Source organism: Bison bison, unplaced genomic scaffold, assembly GCF_000754665.1.
Source record: "Bison bison bison isolate TAMUID 2011002044 unplaced genomic scaffold, Bison_UMD1.0 scf7180017863002, whole genome shotgun sequence".
Classification (NCBI taxonomy): domain Eukaryota; kingdom Metazoa; phylum Chordata; class Mammalia; order Artiodactyla; family Bovidae; genus Bison; species Bison bison.
Window position 1 is genome coordinate 164,170 of NW_011493574.1, and position 18,288 is coordinate 182,457.

At 47.1% G+C, this 18,288-nt stretch overlaps 1 protein-coding gene across 1 annotated transcript; it reads right to left on the minus strand.

The window, feature by feature from the left end:
- Positions 1-1,564: 1,564 nt before the first annotated feature.
- On the minus strand, positions 1,565-11,824 carry LOC104983612 (pregnancy-associated glycoprotein 2-like). Its single transcript, XM_010833145.1, has 9 exons — positions 11,722-11,824; positions 10,481-10,631; positions 9,367-9,484; positions 9,158-9,276; positions 7,717-7,916; positions 6,684-6,800; positions 4,779-4,923; positions 4,593-4,691; positions 1,565-1,882 (listed from the first exon to the last, which is right to left on the minus strand). The coding sequence occupies exons 1-9, from the start codon at positions 11,772-11,774 to the stop codon at positions 1,721-1,723; spliced, it is 1,164 nt and encodes a 387-aa protein (XP_010831447.1). The 5' UTR covers positions 11,775-11,824; the 3' UTR covers positions 1,565-1,720.
- Between the last annotated feature and the right edge of the window lie 6,464 nt (positions 11,825-18,288).

Sequence of the window (18,288 nt, forward strand, 5' to 3'; positions counted from 1 at the left end):
CTATCTTTTTCTTGTTGTTTGTGGTTTTTTTTTTTGACCTTTTCTTTCACCAAAGTCTAATAATCTATGGTCTACAATTTGTAAAGGATAAAAGTGGAGGTTGGGGGAAGATAGTTGCTTTGAAGATCAGAATTCATCCTCAAGTTGGTGGTGCAGGCTGCAAATACAGAACCTTAAGATCAGGAGGCTCATTAACAGACTCCAGCTCCAGCCCTGGTCTTAGGCTGATCTAGGGGAGCAAAGCCTGACCTTCTCCAGTTGATACTATGCAGTAGCCGTGCTGAGACCATGCATGTGTTCTGACATGGATGACGCAATGTGTCCCTGAGAAGTATCTACTAATTCACCCATTCATTTACTCAACATGCATTACCTGAGGGCCTGCTATGTGCCTGTCACCAGTGCTGGAGCCAGAAGATTGGAGAAGACTTCTTTTCATCTGTACAATGGGGGTTATGCCTTGCAGGGACTCCCTGGGGGTCAGTAAGATTTAGCGTCTGTAATTAACCTGAGTTATTATTCTAACTTTTGTTGGTGGTTTCTCATTGACAGAATTGTTGCTTATGGTTCCATGAAGACCACCTGGAAAATGAGTTGGAGTGACTGTTCACTTGAGTCTTCATTTAGCTCACTTCATGACATTTACTGTTAAAAAAAAGAACCACCAGTTTTACACTCACCTCTTCCCCATTTATCAGCTTTGGTAGCCAGTCTGCTTTCATTCCCCTCAAGCCAGTCATAGTCCCGCATCACCTCAAAGGAGCCAGGCACAAGTACCCGTGGACATATGGCCGATCTGCACACAGATGGTAACTGCAGGGTTTACGGGTGTGTTTCAGGGTTGGGGGGACAAGCCAGAAGGCAGTGCCCGTCCCCTTGTCCCACGCCAGCCATTTCCCATCTCCCTGAAGAGGGAGCTCTTTACTCCTGTGGTCTCCCACCCACACCTCTGCTGTCTTCTGCGTCTGTGAGATGGTCTAGAACATCCCCCTGTCACTTCTTTGGGCTGCCTTTCCCCAGTTTCAACCACGTTCTTCTGTAGAAATCTGTCAATCATGTTTGCTGTGGGGGCAGGGCCACATGATCAACTGAGCCAAGCATAGGACCCCATGCCCCTGCCAGGATGGTTGGTCCGGTGCTGGACACATGCTCTGATGTGGCCTATTCAGAGCCCTCCCTGGAACCCTGGTGTCTTCTGAGCTTCTTTCCTTACTGGTTAGTCGTCTTAGACAGATAAAACCCTGGGGCAGGCAGCTTCAGACTCCCTCACTAGATGTAGAGGCCTGAAGGAAGAAAGCTGTCAGGTAAGAGAATCAATGATGAGAGAAGAGAAACAGCCAGGGGGAGAAAGAGTGAGCTGATGACTTCTGATTCCTTGGGTCCAGTCTCTGAGATCTTTAGATCTCTGGTTCCTGCATCCCAGACCCTCAATGTCCTTCCAATAAGTCTCCCCTTTTCTTGAAGCCAGTTGGAGTTGGGCTCCTCTGACTTGCGGTTGAGGCTTGATTCTATATCCTGCTGCGTTATGATGCATATCCCAGACCCAAAGAGAGGCACCCATTCGTATCAGCACCATTGAGATGAATCTTTTATTCTTTACTGAGAATACGGCTTTGCAGAGCATCAGGCATAGTTCACCAGCATCCCTGGGTGGGATGGCCCTGCATGTGAGTGAGTGTGTGTTTGTCTGGCCCTGATTGATTCCTGTAGCAGCCTGAATTTATGCTGCAGGAGCCAGGCCAATCCTGTTATTTCCTCGGTCATAAACTGAAAAATACAGCCTCAGGAAGACATCACCCAGGATCCAGGTCTCCGAGGTTCCCAAATTTTTCAAGATCTCTGTGCCCCCTTGAAAGCTGATAAAGCAGATCCTCTCAGAAAACTGGGGGAGACAGAAATACACACCAGTCAGCCTGAGCCCTTACCTGTCACCCCCCTCAATATCCAGAGCAGACAGCTTTTCCATTTTCCTTTGGGAAGAATCAAGTGTTTCTCTGAGCAACTGCAGAAGTGGGGGTACAGGAACAAGAAGGGCCGAAACATATGGTTGTCCCGACAGGGGGCTGGGGAGGGGAGGATTGGGAGTTTGGATTATCGGATGCTAACTAATATATGTGTGCTTAGTTGCTCAATTGTGTCCAACTCTTGTGACCCCATAGACTGTAGCCTGCCAGGCTCCTCTGTCCATGGGATTCTCCAGGCAAGAATATTGGAGTGGGTTGCCATTTCCTTCTCTGGGGGATCTTCCTGACCCAGAAATCAAACCCAGGTCTCCTGCATTGCAGGTAGACTCTATTGATTGAACTACGAGGGAAGCCCACAGTTAAACAACAAAGTCCTACTGTATGGCACAAGAAACTGTTCAGTAACCTGTGATAAACTGTAACAGAAAAAAATATGAAGAAGAGTATGGATATACTTGTATATATATAAAGCTGAGTGACTTTGATGTATAACGAAATTAACACAACATTGTAAATCAGCTGTATTTCAATGCATGTGTGTTAGTTGCTCAGCTGTGTATGACTCTGTGACCCCACAGACTGTAGCCCTCCAGGCTCCTCTGTCCTTGTGATTCTCCAGGCAAGAATACTGGAGTGGGTAGCCATTCCCTTCTCCAGGGGATCGTCCCAACCCAGGGATCAAACCTGGGTCTCCTGCACTGCAAACAGGCTCCTTTACTATCTGAGCCACCAGGGAAGCTCAATACTTCAATAAATTTTATTTAAAAGGTACAAGAATGGCCTGTAGTTCCCCTCACACTCTAAGTTTCCTTCATTATGACCCCAATCACTGTTTTCTCTGCAGAGAATGGCTGTTCTTCTCCCCATTCCCCACAACCTATTCTTTTTCTAAAAATTTTAAAATTTTGAATTGGAGTACTGTGGTGTTGGAGAAGACTCTTGAGAGTCCCTTGGACTGCAAGGAGATCCAACCAGTCCATTCTGAAGGAGATCAGCCCTGGGATTTCTTTGGAAGGAATGATGCTAAAGCTGAAACTCCAGTTCTTTGGCCACCTCATGCGAAGAGTTGACTCATTGGAAAAGACTCTGATGCTGGGAGGGATTGGGGGCAGGAGGAGAAGGGGATGACAGAGAATGAGATGGCTGGATGGCATCACCGACTCAATGGACGTGAGTCTGAGTGAACTCTGGGAGTTGGTGATGGACAGGGAGGCCTGGCATACCGCGATTCATGGGGTCGCAAAGAGTCGGACACGACTGAGCGACTGAACTGAACTGAATTAACATTATTGTGATAGTTTCAGATGGACTGCAAAGGGACTCAGCCATACACATACATATATCCATTCTCCTCCAAACTCCCCTCCCAACCAGGCTGCCACATAATACCAAGCAGAGTTCCCTGTGCTACACAGTAAGTTGTTTTTGGTTATCCATTTTAAATATAGCAGTGCCCACAACTGGTTATTTATACCCTGCTAAAACCTTCTAGGGCTTCCCTGGTGGCTCAGTGGTAAAGAATCAGCTTGCAATGCCGGAGACTTAAGAGACATTGGTTCGATTTCTGGGTCGAGAAGATCTCCTGGGGGAGACCATGGCAACCCATTCCAGTATTCTTGCCTAGAGAATCCCCATGGACAGAGGAGCCTGCCGGGCTATGATCTATAGGGTGGCAGAGTTGGACACAATTGAAGCGGCATAGCACACACACAGACCCTCTAGGAAGCCTTCCTGACCCACATTCACCCTCCCTGGATACTCCAGGCTGGCTTGGGTGACTTACCCTGGTGCTCCTCCGGTCTGCAGCTCTCATCACCCCTAATCTGTCCCCAGCTCCCCTTTGCACAGCCCCCGAGGGTTCCATTTGCACATAATCCAGTGTAGATTCTACTTGACCAAGCAGACCTCCTCATGCCTCTATGAGGCTGGGGGTTTAGAATTACTGCTATTCCCTCTCTTCCTCAAAGCCTTCTTTGAGCCCATCAGCTTGCCCTGAACTCCCATAGGGAGCTGACATTAAGTCTTAACCCTGTGCTGGGGCTGTGCAGTCACTGTGCTCCCTTTATTCACCTTAGCATCCAACCTTCCCCACAGAGTGGTCTGGTACCCCAACTCACAGAGGGGGCACTGTGAGTGCAAGGGGAAGCTGCAGCCAAGGACTAGGGTGACCATGTAATTTATCATCCCAACCCGCACACTTTTGAGAAGGGAAGAGAGACTGTTAATCACTATACTGGGACAGGAGATGGGGACTGTTTCCAGCCAAACCCTCCCTTGTCACTTGGCTTATTTCAGGGATTACTAGAATTGACTTTCCGTATTCATGCATCTGAGGGCACTGGTTGAACTGAGGCTTTGTGAGGCAGAGGCCCTTAGTGTTCCCCTCTCCTTGTGCCAGGCATGATGCCAGCAAGGGATGGTGTCTCCACGTTTATTTCAGGAGGATGAATGTCCCAGACTGCCCTCTACTCTCACATGGTTGGTTTTGTGGGAGGCACTGGCCCAGCCACAGGGGCTCAGTAGCATCTGCAATGGTGTGACCTGGCCTGCAGAGGCCGCCCTCCTCCTAGCAGCAGCCCAAGGGTTCTGTCCCAGTTTGACAGCCAGCCCCCAGCGTTGCCCCCTCACCCTCTGGATATAGTAGTCAGGGGGCACAGGGTAGACGATGCCGTTGATGGTGAGGAGGAGCGTAGGCAGGCTATTGACGGCATCACATGAAAGCATTTGCTGTAAGACAGAGAGGAAGATAGGTGGGCCCAGGTGATCCTAGGTGTGGAGGGAGCCCAGGAGGGAGGCTGTGGCATGACCCTTCACCTCGTCATTCAGGATTGGATTAGGGTTGATGAGCTTCAGGATGTCAGTGACCAGGTGAGTTGGCCCAACCAGCAACGAGGTCCCAGTATCCACAACGGCCTGACATCCTTGGGAACAACCGACCACATTCCCGTTCATGGTCATGCTGAGAGAAAGTGGGACAAAGCGAACACCATGGTCACTCTGAAGTCTCCCCCACGACTGCCCCCTCCCTGACTGTCCCTGAACAGCCCTTCAGCTCTCGCCCGGACTCTGTTGTCCTTTGTTCTGGTCACATCACCCTTTTGACTTCCTTTCAGTTCTTGAATGTACCAGGTTCTTTCATGTCTCAGGGCCTGGGCACGGGCTGGTCACTCTTCTTAGTCCATCCCCTCTGTCTAGCGAATTTCTGTTCATCTTCCAGGTTCTAGTTTAATTGTCACTTTTCAGGGAAGCCTTCCCCCCAGACTAGATCGGGCTCCCGTCTTGGTTACTCTCTGTAGACACTTCTTCGTGTCTAGCATGTGCTGCTGCTAAGCCGCTTCAGTCGTGTCCGACTCTGTGCGACCCCTTAGACGGCAGCCCACCAGCTCCCCCGTCCCTGGGATTCTCCAGGCAAGAACACTGGAGTGGGTTGCCATTTCCTTCTCCAGTGCATAAAAGTGAAAAGTGAAAGTGAAGTCGCTCAGAAGTGTCCTACTCTTTGCGACTCCATGGACTGCAGCCCACCAGGCTCCTCCGTCCATGGGATTTTCCAGGCAAGAGTACTGGAGAGGGGTGCCATTGCCTTCTCTGTACCAAAGTAGTAATTCATTATGTGTGTGAGTTGTTTCACATGCATCTGCCTTAGTAGGTGTATGGGCAAGTTGTATCCTTAGTGCCTCCCTCAGTACCCAGCACATAGCAGATGCATAATGTGTGTCTGTTGGATGAATGAATGAAAAAATGAAAGAGGAACACCCAGAGACCTGTATCTGTCATGTGACCAATAGTAGGTCCACCCACACAGTGAGGTGGGAGGTTCCTCGGGGCAGCAGATGCTTAAAGTGGGGGTGGGGGAGACACAGGCTGCCCTGGGAGCAGGTGTGTCCCATCACCGCCCCCTCACCCGGCTCAGACACTGAGGCCCAGGCCAGAGGAGCATGAGCCAATCCAGGGGACCTCCGAAGGACGGGAAAGCTTTTGTCTGAGGATATCATAGAGAATCCCATTAATTATTGCCCCTTGTTCTCAGGCCACTCCTGAATCCCAGCTTCCTGATTTGGTCACAGCCCCTGCCCGACTGTGTCCTCAGTTTGGGCAGTAAGTACACTGTTTAGGTGGGGTGTCTCTTTTTATGAGTTGCTCTCAGGTCTCAAGATTTCAGCCACCCTCTCTCCACTGCTGGGTAACTTCTCCCTGAGGAGACCAGATTTTCCAGTTTGTCCTGGACTTTTTCTCTATTTCTGCTGACAATTCTGTATCCTGAGGACCCCTTTGGTCCTGGGTGGCCCTGGTCAGTAGGTCATCTTAACACAATCCTGTTCAGGTTGGTGAAATTCCCCCGATCCTCTTTTCACCACACTATAGGGTCCTCTAACCAGGCTCCCCACCTCACAGCACAGGGGTGCAGCCCTGCCCCAGCCCAGGCCTCTCTGGACCCTTTCAGGACCCTGGTCAGAGGGCTGGTCAGGAGCCCTGGGGCACCTGTGAACTATAGGTGATGTTTGTATCTGTGCTTGTGTGTCTGTGTGTGTGCTTGTGTGTATCTGTGTGCCTGTGTGTGTTTATATGTGTCTCTGTATGTGTTTTTATGTGTGTCTTTGTGGGTGGAGTATATGTCTGTGAGGGACTGAGTGCCTGTGCGTGCCTTTGTGTGCATCTGCCTGTGTTCCTGTGGACGTGTGGGAGCATCACTTGGGGTGATCCTCGGAGGGGGAGACTTACCTGCTCATGGCTACCTGCCAGAAGCGGGCTTGGGTCACTGGGATCCACTGGAGTTTTCCCTTGTGGTAGGTGTGGTCCACCCCGCCAAACATCACCGTGCTGATGTTTTCTGGCCGGCTGAAGAGAGAAGGATGAGGGGGGCTCATTGGAGGAGAGAAACGCCAGACACTGAGGGCTGTGCTTCTCCATCCATCAGAGGCACTATTATGGTCCCCATTTTACAGATGTAAAAACTGAGGCTCGGAGGGATTGAGTACCTGACCAAGGTCAGTCACCATCTAATGAGTGTCAGAGAAGAGGTTTGAAGCTGGGCAACCTGGACTGTATCCGACCACCCATCCTTCTGAAGAGGACCCGGTCCCCTCCAGCTACCTGAGTGCTCAGATATACCCTCAGAGAACTTCGTGCTGGAGGGGTCTGGCTTCCTTCTTGTCTAGCCTTTCAGTTTTCATGAAAGTCGAGGCCTGAGGGTGTTATGGCATAGGTTCAGGGTCACCCAGGGCTGGTTTCACTGGCCTGTTCCCTGTGCCATCCACGGGACTCCAGATTCAGCAGGTCCCCCACCTCTTCTCTCCCTGTCTTAAAATTCCTAGTATATTTTGAACACAGGGTCCTATGTTTTCATTTTGCACTGGCTCCTGCAAACTGTGTAGCTGGTCCTGTGTTCCCAGTAAATTGTTAGTGAGGAAGGAACATTCCTGCCATCTCTCTCCTTCCTTCCATATCAAATTCGTCAGCACATCCTGTTGCCTTTTCCTCCAATCCATTTCCTGACACCTTCCATTGCTCTCCCTCTTATCTCCACTGCCTTAGACCAAGCCACTGCTCTTGAGCCCAAGAGCACGGTTATGTTCCAATGAAATTGTATTTACAAACACCAGTGATGGGGCCAGATGTGACCCTGAGGCTGTAGTTCTCCCGTGTTAGACTATCTATTGTGAAAATTCTGGATCAGGTAGTCTATAATTTTTCATGCAGCTGGCAAGCATTGTATAGCTAATTCGAAGAGAGATCTGGTCTACTTCAGACTTACGAGCTCAAGTAGAAGGCAAAGACTGGCTCAGAAATGACTTCTCGATTCTTCAGGTTGTCGAAGACTGGGGTGGTCCCCTGGATGGCGAGGCTGGGGTAGGCCAAGCCCAGGATGCCATCATAAGGTACTTGTTCCAGGACCCCACTGGACTGATTCTGGCTCAAGCCAAAAATCTGGTTCACGATGACAAGGTTCCCGATCTGTGTGAGAGGAGAGTGTTCCCATATAATGTTTTGGGAAATGGGGCTGATACTGGGCTGGGGAGGAAATATCATTAGCACTGCAGAGAAGAAGTGAGACCTGGCTATGCCCTGGGTTAATATCAGATGGTCAGACCAAGCTGGGACAGGAACTTGGTTTCCATTGGTGTGGGGCTGTGTATTTTAAGAGCATCTACTTCTCACACGTGCAAACGCCATCTGAGTCAAATTGGCTTCATGCCTTCTGTACAGGTCGGGCAACAGGACAGGACTGAATGGTGCCCCCTTGTGGACAAAGCGAGTAGAGAACCGGGTAGCCTTCCCTTTGGCATCACTATGATCTAATGACAGAAAGGGACTGAATTAATTGTAATGTACTGTGAATTATGCATGTGCCCAGAAAGACAGAAGCCCATTATACAATGTCGCTGGCAGGGTTCTTAGGAAAACTCTGCCTGGCAATCAGGCTTTTCAGGGTGTGAACACTTGTGTGTGAGTGCCTGTGCATGTGTGAGAAAGAGAGAGACAGAGAAACACAGGGAAAGCATACTCAGGCACTTAGGGGGAGGCAAGATATAGTTTTCATTAGACTCTCAAAGGCCCCCTAGAGTGAGAATCCATTTATCAGGCCCCTCCCACATCTATGACTCCTGCTTTACCTGCCTGGATACCTGAAATCCTGGGCTGCCCCCAGGGACCCCAGATCAGTTTTAACCTCTTCCCAAATTCCCATGCCTGCTTGAGTCCTGACTGGCCAGCCCAGCTCCACCGCTTACCACATGTGTGACCTTGGCCATGCCCTTGCTCTCTGCACCTCAGGTCCCTCACCTGTATCACGAGCTGATCATAGTACCTGCTGTGTGGGTCGCTACCAGATTAAACAAGTTATTACTGTGAACGTGCCTGGTAGAGTTTCTGAGAATATAAAAGCCCCCCTCCCTACTCCCAGTGAAATGAACCTTGGGCTGCTCACAGGCAAAGGAGCTGCAAATCCACCCCCCAAGCCACTGTCTGGGTTAGCCACTGTGGGAGCTTGTGTGTCTGCAGGGACGCCGTCTCCCCAGGCAAAGGCCCTACCCAGCAGGTGACCAGCCACTAGGGGACTTTGGGAAGCGGTCATGTTTGACGGGGCCACAAGGGAAAACTCCAGTGGGTACCTTCCCAGCTGGTCCTGCATCTGTTTTGTAAGCAGTGATCGCTCCCAGGGCCAGCTCTGACTCAGCCCCTGGTTTCCATGTTACCTGAATGGTGTCAGAGCCAAGAACCCCTTTCATGCTCCCAGAGCCGTAGACGAGTTCAATTTTCTGGTTCAAAGGCTGGAAGGTGGTGGACTTCTGAGGGTCGAATCTCTTATGCTTAGCTGCCGACACAAGTGATGGGTATCTGTCAGGTGCTAAGATGGAGACGAGGGGAGGGGGAGGACAGGATGGGTGGGGGGCTGGGCACTCACAGCAGGAGGGACTTTGGCAGTCGACAGAGGGCACCCACAAGTCAGATGAGCCGGTGTCAAAGTTGACCTGGAACTCTTGAGGAGGTGTTCCAATGGTGATCGTACCAAAGTAGACAGCCTACAGGGGCCGGGGAGAGGAGTTTAGGGCAGACCTGGCTGCCTGGATATCCCCTGATTCCTGGAGTACTGCCTCCCTCTGGGCATCCCAGGTCTCCAGAAATCACTTTCCAACTGCCCCCCGCCCCCCACAGCCTCTGCTCAGACCAGTCCCTTCATTTGAGAAGCTCTGCCATCTCTTCTTTAAGGCCCAGTCTCAGTGCCTCCTCCTCTAGGTGGCCTTCCTAGGTCACCCCAGGCCACTCCCTCTAAACTCAGACCATGTCCTGTCAACAGCACGCAGATGGCCCTTTCGTTTGACATGTATTTAATCTTTGCCTCTCTCTCAGCCTAGCCTGTGCATTGTTGAAGAAGATAAAGCTCTTTTTTTTTTTTTGAAAATCACTATAGTGTTAATTTTTTATGATCTCACATGCCTTAGGGGCTCAGTAACATTTTTTTTAATTTAATTTTATTTTTTAACTTTACAATATTGTATTTGCTTTGCCATATATCAACATGAATCCATCACAGGTATGCACATGTTCCCCATCCTGAACCCTCCTCCCTCCTTCCTCCCCGTATCATCCCTCTGGGTCGTCCCAGTGCACCAGCCCCTGGTGTCATTCCTGGATATGTGGAGGGTGAACTTTCTCTGCCTGGGTTTCACATTTGATGCAGTTGGCTTTACCTTTTGATCAGTCATGGCTCACCCTTCATCTGTAACTGAGTGGCTCCCTTTGCTCAGAAAGAACAATTTCTCTCAAATTACTGCCACATCTTTAACACAGAAACGGATGTTTACCTCCCCGCTGATCATGCCGGACCCAGTCACCACAGACCAAGAGTTGAAGGTGAGAGTGACTTCTCCTCTGGGAACGGGGTCCCTTTCCCCGCGTGTTTCCGCCTCTTGCAGAGGCCCCACCCCAATCCCCCACCTGACACCTCCAGATGAACCCCAGTGCTAGGTCGGACCACCAGGGGGCGCTGTGGAGCACCATCCTCCCAACACGCTCACATTCTGGAAATTCTTCAGTTGGTGAGAAGAGAATTTCTTGTCAGGATCAGAATCCTGGGACAGGCTGTGAGGTTGTTCATCCAAGAAATCTTCCAGCAATTGTTTTTCCCTGATGGCTTCTTGCATGGTCTTCATCTTCGTTAGAGGGATTCTTTCACCGCGCATGGGGAAAAGGAAGCAAGGAAGGGGCAGCCGTCAGTTGTCCCTGTTATGACTGTCATACTTGACATTGTAATGGCACTTTGTAGTTTTTAAGCCTTTTTATGTGCCATCTTTATTATTAGAATGCTGTGCAGAGACCATGGCAAAGACCTAGGTCTGACTATAGGCTCTGTCGTGTAATCTTGGGTAAGCCGCATGACCATTTGGAGTCTCAATTTCTCATTGGTAAAAAGGTGAATCTTAATAATCCCCACCCCCACCCCCCATATGCAATGTTTTGTGTATTAAGTGAGATGATGGATATAATGTTTCTAATATACAGGAAGTCTCAGCAGTGACAGCCATTACTATTGCTGTTGCCATCCCACCCTATCTTTTTCAAAGAATCTCAGGGAGTGACGTAGAAGGGGATCATTACCCGTTTTTACAGGGGAAGAAAGGAAATGCAGGGAGTTTGTGACTTGTTTGTGGTCATACAACTTTGTTAGAGATAAAACAGCATAGAAGTAGCCCTCCTCATCTTCATCCAGGGCGCTAACAGAAAAGATGGATGAGAGTAAATGTCAGGGGATGGAGAATAAATTAGAGAAATTAAGAGTCTAGAGAAGTAAGGAAGAATCAAAATAGAAAAAAACAAAACAGAGACTTCTGCATGCACAGAGATATCAAGAGATGGTGAGATAAAAAAAGAGAGATACACAGATGAAGACACTGACACATTCACACAGAGGTGGAGAGAGAGCAGAGAGAAGACCTAGAAGCAAATGCAAGAGAAATGCTGTTTCACAGGATCACACATACAGTTGTACAGGTTGTGCACTGAACAATTCCAAGAAGTGCCATTTTTACAAAGGTCATGAGGTGATTGGCACCCGCAGAGTTGTGCAACCCTGCAGGTGTGCCCCAAGACGCCTGGGCCCCACAGTGCCCATGACAAGGGTCTCATCAATAAGTGAGAGCCAGTAAGACTGCCAGAGAATGACTACTTTCTCTTCTTACCCTGTTGGGTGGAAGAATAAGAGGATAACAAGAGAAATCCCCAAAAGAGAGATGATGCCACTAATAGTTCCTGTACTTACTTGACTATGCACTCTGAGAGGGCCACCAACCCGAGAAGCACAAGCCACTTCATGCTTCTTTCCTGGTTTCAAGAACTCAGGGAATATCGAGTTCTGAGCTTGCAGTGGTGAACAGGAGCTCCTAGTTATATATACTCTGACCTGCCCTAATTTTCCCCTTTAGGCTAATGGTGGATCTGATAAGAAACATGAACCTTTCTGTAAAATCTTTACCTCTCTCAGTCTCTCTGTGTATTCGACTTGGAAAATTCTCAGAATATAGAGAGACTACTGTAATTTCTTCCTTGAGGCTTGGATGGAAGATTAAACTAAACTAAGAGTGGCAAAACTCTTGCCAGCTGGGATACAAAACCCTGCTAATAATGTGATAAAAGTAAATGCCGGGGGCCATGCTAGACATTCGTGATCTCATGTGGTCTTTCTAGACACTTCACAAGATGCGCATGGCTGTGCTCAGTTGGGGAGGAGATTGCTAGGAGGAAGAAAAGGTCAAATGGCAAAGTGAAGACTTTAGGGGCAGCCCAGTGACATCTGAGTGACTAGGTAGAGGGACTTTGGCACAGATCAGGGGCACTTTTGATGCCAATCTGTGTCAAAGATCTAGACTAGAGCAGTATTACAACTGCACGGTTTCAGTATTGGAAGAAATGTGATGCAGGCATCCACAAGATACTATATCATCCAATAAACGTATAAGGAGAGCCCTGTGTCCTGAGGTCTGGCTAGGATGCTGAAAAGCCAAAGTCGTACAAGACACAGGCGGTCCGTATCCTCAGGGGCTAGCGGTCTAGGGCAGTTCTCACAAACTCGTGGCCCAGGAGGCAAGAGAAATGATGGAAGGGTGGGTGGGCATCCTGGACACGGGGCATCATGGGCCCTACCACTGGGGCAAGCTCTCCTCAGCTCCAACCAGAGGCTGCCATGCTGGAAAGCTGGCCAAGTTTTCAAGAGAAGTGAGAAGTCTGGGTATTTATGTACAATCTCTTTATTTTAAATGTTAGCAACTTATCTTTTTTTTTTTCCAAAAAACAATTCCCCAACAAATGTGTTCTGGATTCAGCCTGGGGGCTGTGCAGTTCTTTATGTCTGGCTTAGAGGTGGGGATAGAGAGGGGACAGGGAGGGGGTTCAATTGAAGCTGGTTGATTGCATATGGGTGTGAATGCATATTAAACATGTTAATTTTCCTTCTACTTGTAAAAAAAGAATAGCAGGGTCATATAAACCATGAATTTAATATTGTCCATTTGCTGAGGAGAAATGGGTTGAATTCTGATGTAATTCACCAATAGTGTCCGTGCCTGGAAACATTTTGTCTGCTAAACCAAACGTTTGTTGTTGTTGTTCAGTGGTTCAGTATTTGCGACCCCATGGACTGCAGCATGGCCTCCCTGCCCATCACCATCTCCTGAAGCTTGTTGAAGCTCATGTCCATTGAGTCAGTGATGCCATCTGATCATCTCATCCTCTGTAGTTCTCTTCTCCTGCCTTCAATCTTTCCCATGATCAGGGCCTTTTCTAATGAGTCCATTCTTCACATCGGGTGGCCAAAGTACTGGAGCTTCAGCTTCAGCATCAGTCCTTCCATAAATATTCAGGATTGATTTCCTTCAAGATTGACTAGTTTGATCTCCTTGCAATCCAAAGGAAGCTCAAGAGTCTTCTCTAACACCACAGTTCAAAAACATCAATTCTTCAGTGCTCAGCCTTCTTTATGGTTCAACTCTCACATCCATACATGACCACTGGAAAAACCATAGCGTTGACTATACAGATCTTTGTCAGCAAAGTAATGTCTCTGCTTTTTAATATGCTATGCCAAACATACATACAACCAAACACATGAAGAGATAATTTTGAAGTGTCTTATCTATCAAAGAAGACAAAAAAAGAAAAAAACCACTCACTCAGGGCTCTTGCTCAGCCTGAGATGAACAGTTCAGCTCATTTGCCCGGTCATGTTCGGCTCTTTGTGACCCTGTAGAGAGATGAACAGGGCTACCTGTTAAAATGTTATTCCAGCTGAAGTAAAGACAATGTTGTTTTACGGCTCCTTCCAGGACTCCCGAGGGCCTGGGTGTTCCTTTGTGAGATCTATGCAAGCTGGTGTCTTGGGTAGAACATTGGGAGGTTCCCTTGTCACCAGGTGTGTAAAGATGGGGTGCTGCGTCTTAACCCTCATTTTTGCACATTTTAAACATTCAGTGGTTCAGTCTATAGAGGGGGTTTGATAGCATCTAGCAAATGATACACACATATGCCCTTTAACTCAGCAGTTCTACTTCTATGGATCGATCTTAAAGATATACTGACAAAAATACAAAAGCATCATATGCACAAGCTATTCACTACAACACTGCTTGTAAATGCAAAAGATAAGAAACGTACCTGAAGTGACCATCCGCAGGGGACTGTGGAATAAGGCACAGGGCATCCCAATACCTGGGTATAATGTGGGTGGAGGGAGAAGTGGAATGGGTGAGATCTTCAGGGTACACTATTTAGTTTTTTAAAAGAGGGATCAAAAAAGTGCTTTTAGTTTGTTGCTTTTACATACGTATATAAGTCTATTTTCATAAGAAAAAGTGGACGAGTACACCATAAACTACTAAAAATGTAATTTATGGATGAGGAGCAGAGACAGAAGTGATTTTTCTTGTTTTATATTAACTGTTTGACTTTGCAACCATGTAAATGTGTAACAGAATTAAAAAAGTAAACATATCTGTAGAGCTGAGAATAAACTAAGACCAATGAGCCTAACTGTATCGAGTTGGTAACAGAGCTGTTACAGAAAGAAATATTAAGTAACCTTAAACTTCAGAATTTTGACTCTGCATTCAGAGTGGACTATTTTCAAAGGACAAAGAAACAAAAATAAGCCCCCATATCCAAAACAAAACCAAAATAAAAAACAAAAAGGTAAGGAAATCTGAGACTCTATTCAACACCTTATTGTTGGTGATCGTGCTTCTGTAACTATGAGAGTATCATATGTATGCTCCTGGTTAAAGCAGTGTAGCGTGAACGTCGCTCAGTCGTGTCCGACTCTTTGCGACCCCATGGACTGTACAGTCCAGGGAATTCTTCAGGCAGAATACTGGAGTGGGTAGCCTTTTCCTTCTCCAGGGGATCTTCTCAACCCAGGGATTGAACCCAGGTCTCCCACATTGCAGGCAGATTATTTACTGGCTGAGGTACAAGGGAAGCCCAAAAGCAAGTCAGTAATTAATGCTAATGTTGTTCTGAAACAAGACTTTCTGTGGATAGAGAAACCATTTATTATTGATTATTTTCCTTGTTTTATTTTTTAAATTGAATCTGTACTTCCTGGCTTGGATGCCAGAGAAGCCTAGAAGCAATGGCAACTTGATAACAGTGATTACCCTGAGGCGTAGCGTGTGAGCTCTAAACACCATCTCCTACCATAGGAACCAGAGATTCCTGAAGAGATGGCTGATTTCAGGCCTGGGCCAAGAAATGCACAAGATAAGCCTGGGAATCTTGAAGGACCAGAATGTTGAGGGCCCACAAAGGCCACTAAGAGCTGGACAAAAAGTTTCGGAATCCACACGAAGAGGTCAGAAGTGGGACAATTTTAGCATTACATCAAACTAATGAAACAAGTTAAATATATAAACAGCCAGAAGCTCCAAACACTAGTAGACAACACTTAATTAGTCACCGTGACAGGCTGCTGGGGCACCAGCTCACCTTTCTGGCCACTGAGAGAGGGAAATAATATTTATACTATTTTTTGTTTGTATGAGGTATATTTCATTAACTGCAAACAGTTGAAGGAATTTCTTTTTTAATTGGAACATTCCAGGAATTAAACTCAGGAGTGATAGAATTAAGAAATCACTGTTTTGCAACATCCTCATGAAACAATGGAACTAGGCCAGATCACCAGTGGTTGCTAGAATCATGTGACGAATGATCAAAGGGGAAGTTTATAACAGATGCACGAGGTGGCCAACATCAGGACCTGCCGCATCTCAGCATCTATCAAATTGGGGCAACTAGAAATTATGGCACCTCTTGAAGTGGTGCCACAGGGAATATATGGAACTACAGAGGAAGTATTCCAATGCAATTTGTTGATCTCAAGTCTAGATCTAATTACTAGTGTTGAGCTTTTCTAATAGTCATATATGGGTGTGAGAGTCGGACCATAAAGAAGACTGAGCACTGAAGAATTGATGCCTTCTAACTGTGGTGCTAGGGAAGACTCATGAAAGTCCCTTGGACAGTAAGGAGATCAAACCTGTCAATCCTGAAGGAAACCAGCTGTGAATATTCATTGGAAGGACTGATGCTGAAGCTGTAGCTCCAATACTTTGGCCACCTGATGTGAAGAGCTGACTCATTAGAAAAGACCCTGGTGCTGGGAAAGATTGAGGGTGGGAATAGAAGGGAGCAACAGAGGATGAGATGGTTGGATGGCATCACCGACTCAATGGACATGAGTTTAAGCAAACTCTGGAAGATAGTGAAGGGCAGGGAAGCCTGACGTGCTCTTGTCCATGGGCTGCAGTCTGTGGGCTGTGCATAGTCCATGTTCGCACATAGTCAGACATGACTTAGGCACAGAACAACAACAACTACCAGTTTTCAGGGAAATACATGGATAAAGGTACAGAGAAGCTATTCTCTAAATTAGTGGTCCCCAGCTTTTTGGGCACTAGGGACTGGTGTCCTGGAAGACAATTTTTCTATAGATAGGGGTTGTGAATGTGGTTACTGGATGATTCAAAGGTATTATATTTATTGTGCATGCATTTCTATTATTATTACATTGTGATGTATAATGAAATAATTATACAAGTCAACATAATGCAGAATCAGTGAAGCCTTGATCTTGTTTTCTTGGAACTAGGCTGTCCCATCGCTGGGTGAAGGCAGAATGATGGGAGCAGCTGTGGATACAGATGAAGCCTCACTCACTGGCCTGCTGCTCACCTCCTGCTGTGCAGCCTGGATCCTAATGGGCTAAGACTGGTATCCATCCATGATCCAGGTGCTGTGGACCCCTGCTCTAAACCCAATACATCCTATAAGAAAAATGATCCCACCTCTTTCCACTTTTTAAAAAATAAATGGCATAAAAAGGAGACCACTTTATTTATAGTTTTAGAACAACTGAATGCAACGTATGTGTACATCCTCTAGATCTTGATATGACTGTTTAAGGACATTTTCCTAGAGGATTAGGGAAATTTGAATGTGGATGAGATATTAGATGTTAATTTTATTTGGAACAGATAGCATTTGTGGTTATGTATACTTTGTGAAATAGTCATCTCTTGCTTGAGCTTCCAAGGTGACTCAGTGGTAAAGATGTGCCTGCAACGCAGGAGATGTCGGTTTGAACTCTGGGTGGGAAAGTTGTCCTGGAGAAGGAAATGGCAACCCACTCCAGTATTCTCACCTGGGAAATCCCATGGACAGAGGAGCCTGGTGAGCTACAGTCCATGTCGTCACAAAAGAGTCAGACCAAACAGCAACAATAACAATAATCTCATCCTTAAAATACTTCAGCAAAAGTGAATACATAGTAAAAAAAAAAAAAATTAAATGAGGGTCTATAGGAAGTGGATGGGGAAACAGTGGAAACAGTGTCAGACTTTATTTTTTGGGGCTCCAAAATCACTGCAGATGGTGATTGCAGCCATGAAATTGAAAGACGCTTACTTCTTGGAAGAAAAGTTATGACCAACCTAGACAGCATATTAAAAAGGAGAGACATTACTTTGCCAACAAAGGTCCGTCTAGTCAAGGCTATGGCTTTTCCTGTGGTCATGTATGATGTGAGAGTTGCTGTGAAGAAAGCTGAGTGCTGAAGAATTGATGCTTTTGAACTGTGGTGTTGGAGAAGACTCTTGAGAGTCCCTTGGACTGCAAGGAGATCCAACAAGTCCATCTTAAAGGAGATCAGTCCTGGGTGTTCATTGGAAGGACTGATGCTGAAGCTGAAACTCCAATACTTTGGCTACCTCATGCGAAGAGTTGACTCATTGGAAAAGACCCTGATGCTGGGAGGGATTGGGGGCAGGAGGAGAAGGGGACGACAGAGGATGAGATGGCTGGATGGCATCACCGACTCGCTGGACATGAGTTTGGGTAAACTCTGGGAGTTGGTGATTGACAGGGAGGCCTGGCATGCTACAATTCATGGGGTTGCAAAGAGTCAGACACGACTAAGCAACTGAACTGAACTGATTTTGGTTCAAAAAGAATAACAAGCCAGATCTGTGTAATTGCTATAGATTGAATTGTATCCACTCCCAAATTCAAATGTTAAGTCCTTAACTCCCAATGTGATGTCCACTCCCAAATTCAAATGTTAAGTCTTTAACTCCCAATGTGATGGTATTATGAGGCGGGGCCTTTTAGTTCAGTTTAGTTCAGTTGCTCAGTCATGTCTGACTCTTTGCAACCCCATGGACTGCAGCACACCAGGCGTCCCTGTTCATTACCAACTCCCAGAGTTTACTCAAACTCATGTCCATTGAGTCGGTGATGCCATCCAACCATCTCATCCTCTGTCGTCCCCTTCTCCCCTCAC

What these genes read in the sequence shown, in the direction of transcription:
- LOC104983612 (XM_010833145.1), bottom strand. Translation starts at nt 11,774, where the DNA reads ATGAAGTGGCTTGTGCTTCTCGGGTTGGTGGCCCTCTCAGAGTGCATA. An exon ending in TTTGCCTTCTACTTGAGCTC is followed by an intron (nt 6,801 to 7,716) that starts GTAAGTCTGAAG and finishes TTCTCTCTTCAG; the next exon opens with CCGGCCAGAAAACATCAGCA. An exon ending in ATCCAATCCTGAATGACGAG is followed by an intron (nt 4,692 to 4,778) that starts GTGAAGGGTCAT and finishes TCTGTCTTACAG; the next exon opens with CAAATGCTTTCATGTGATGC.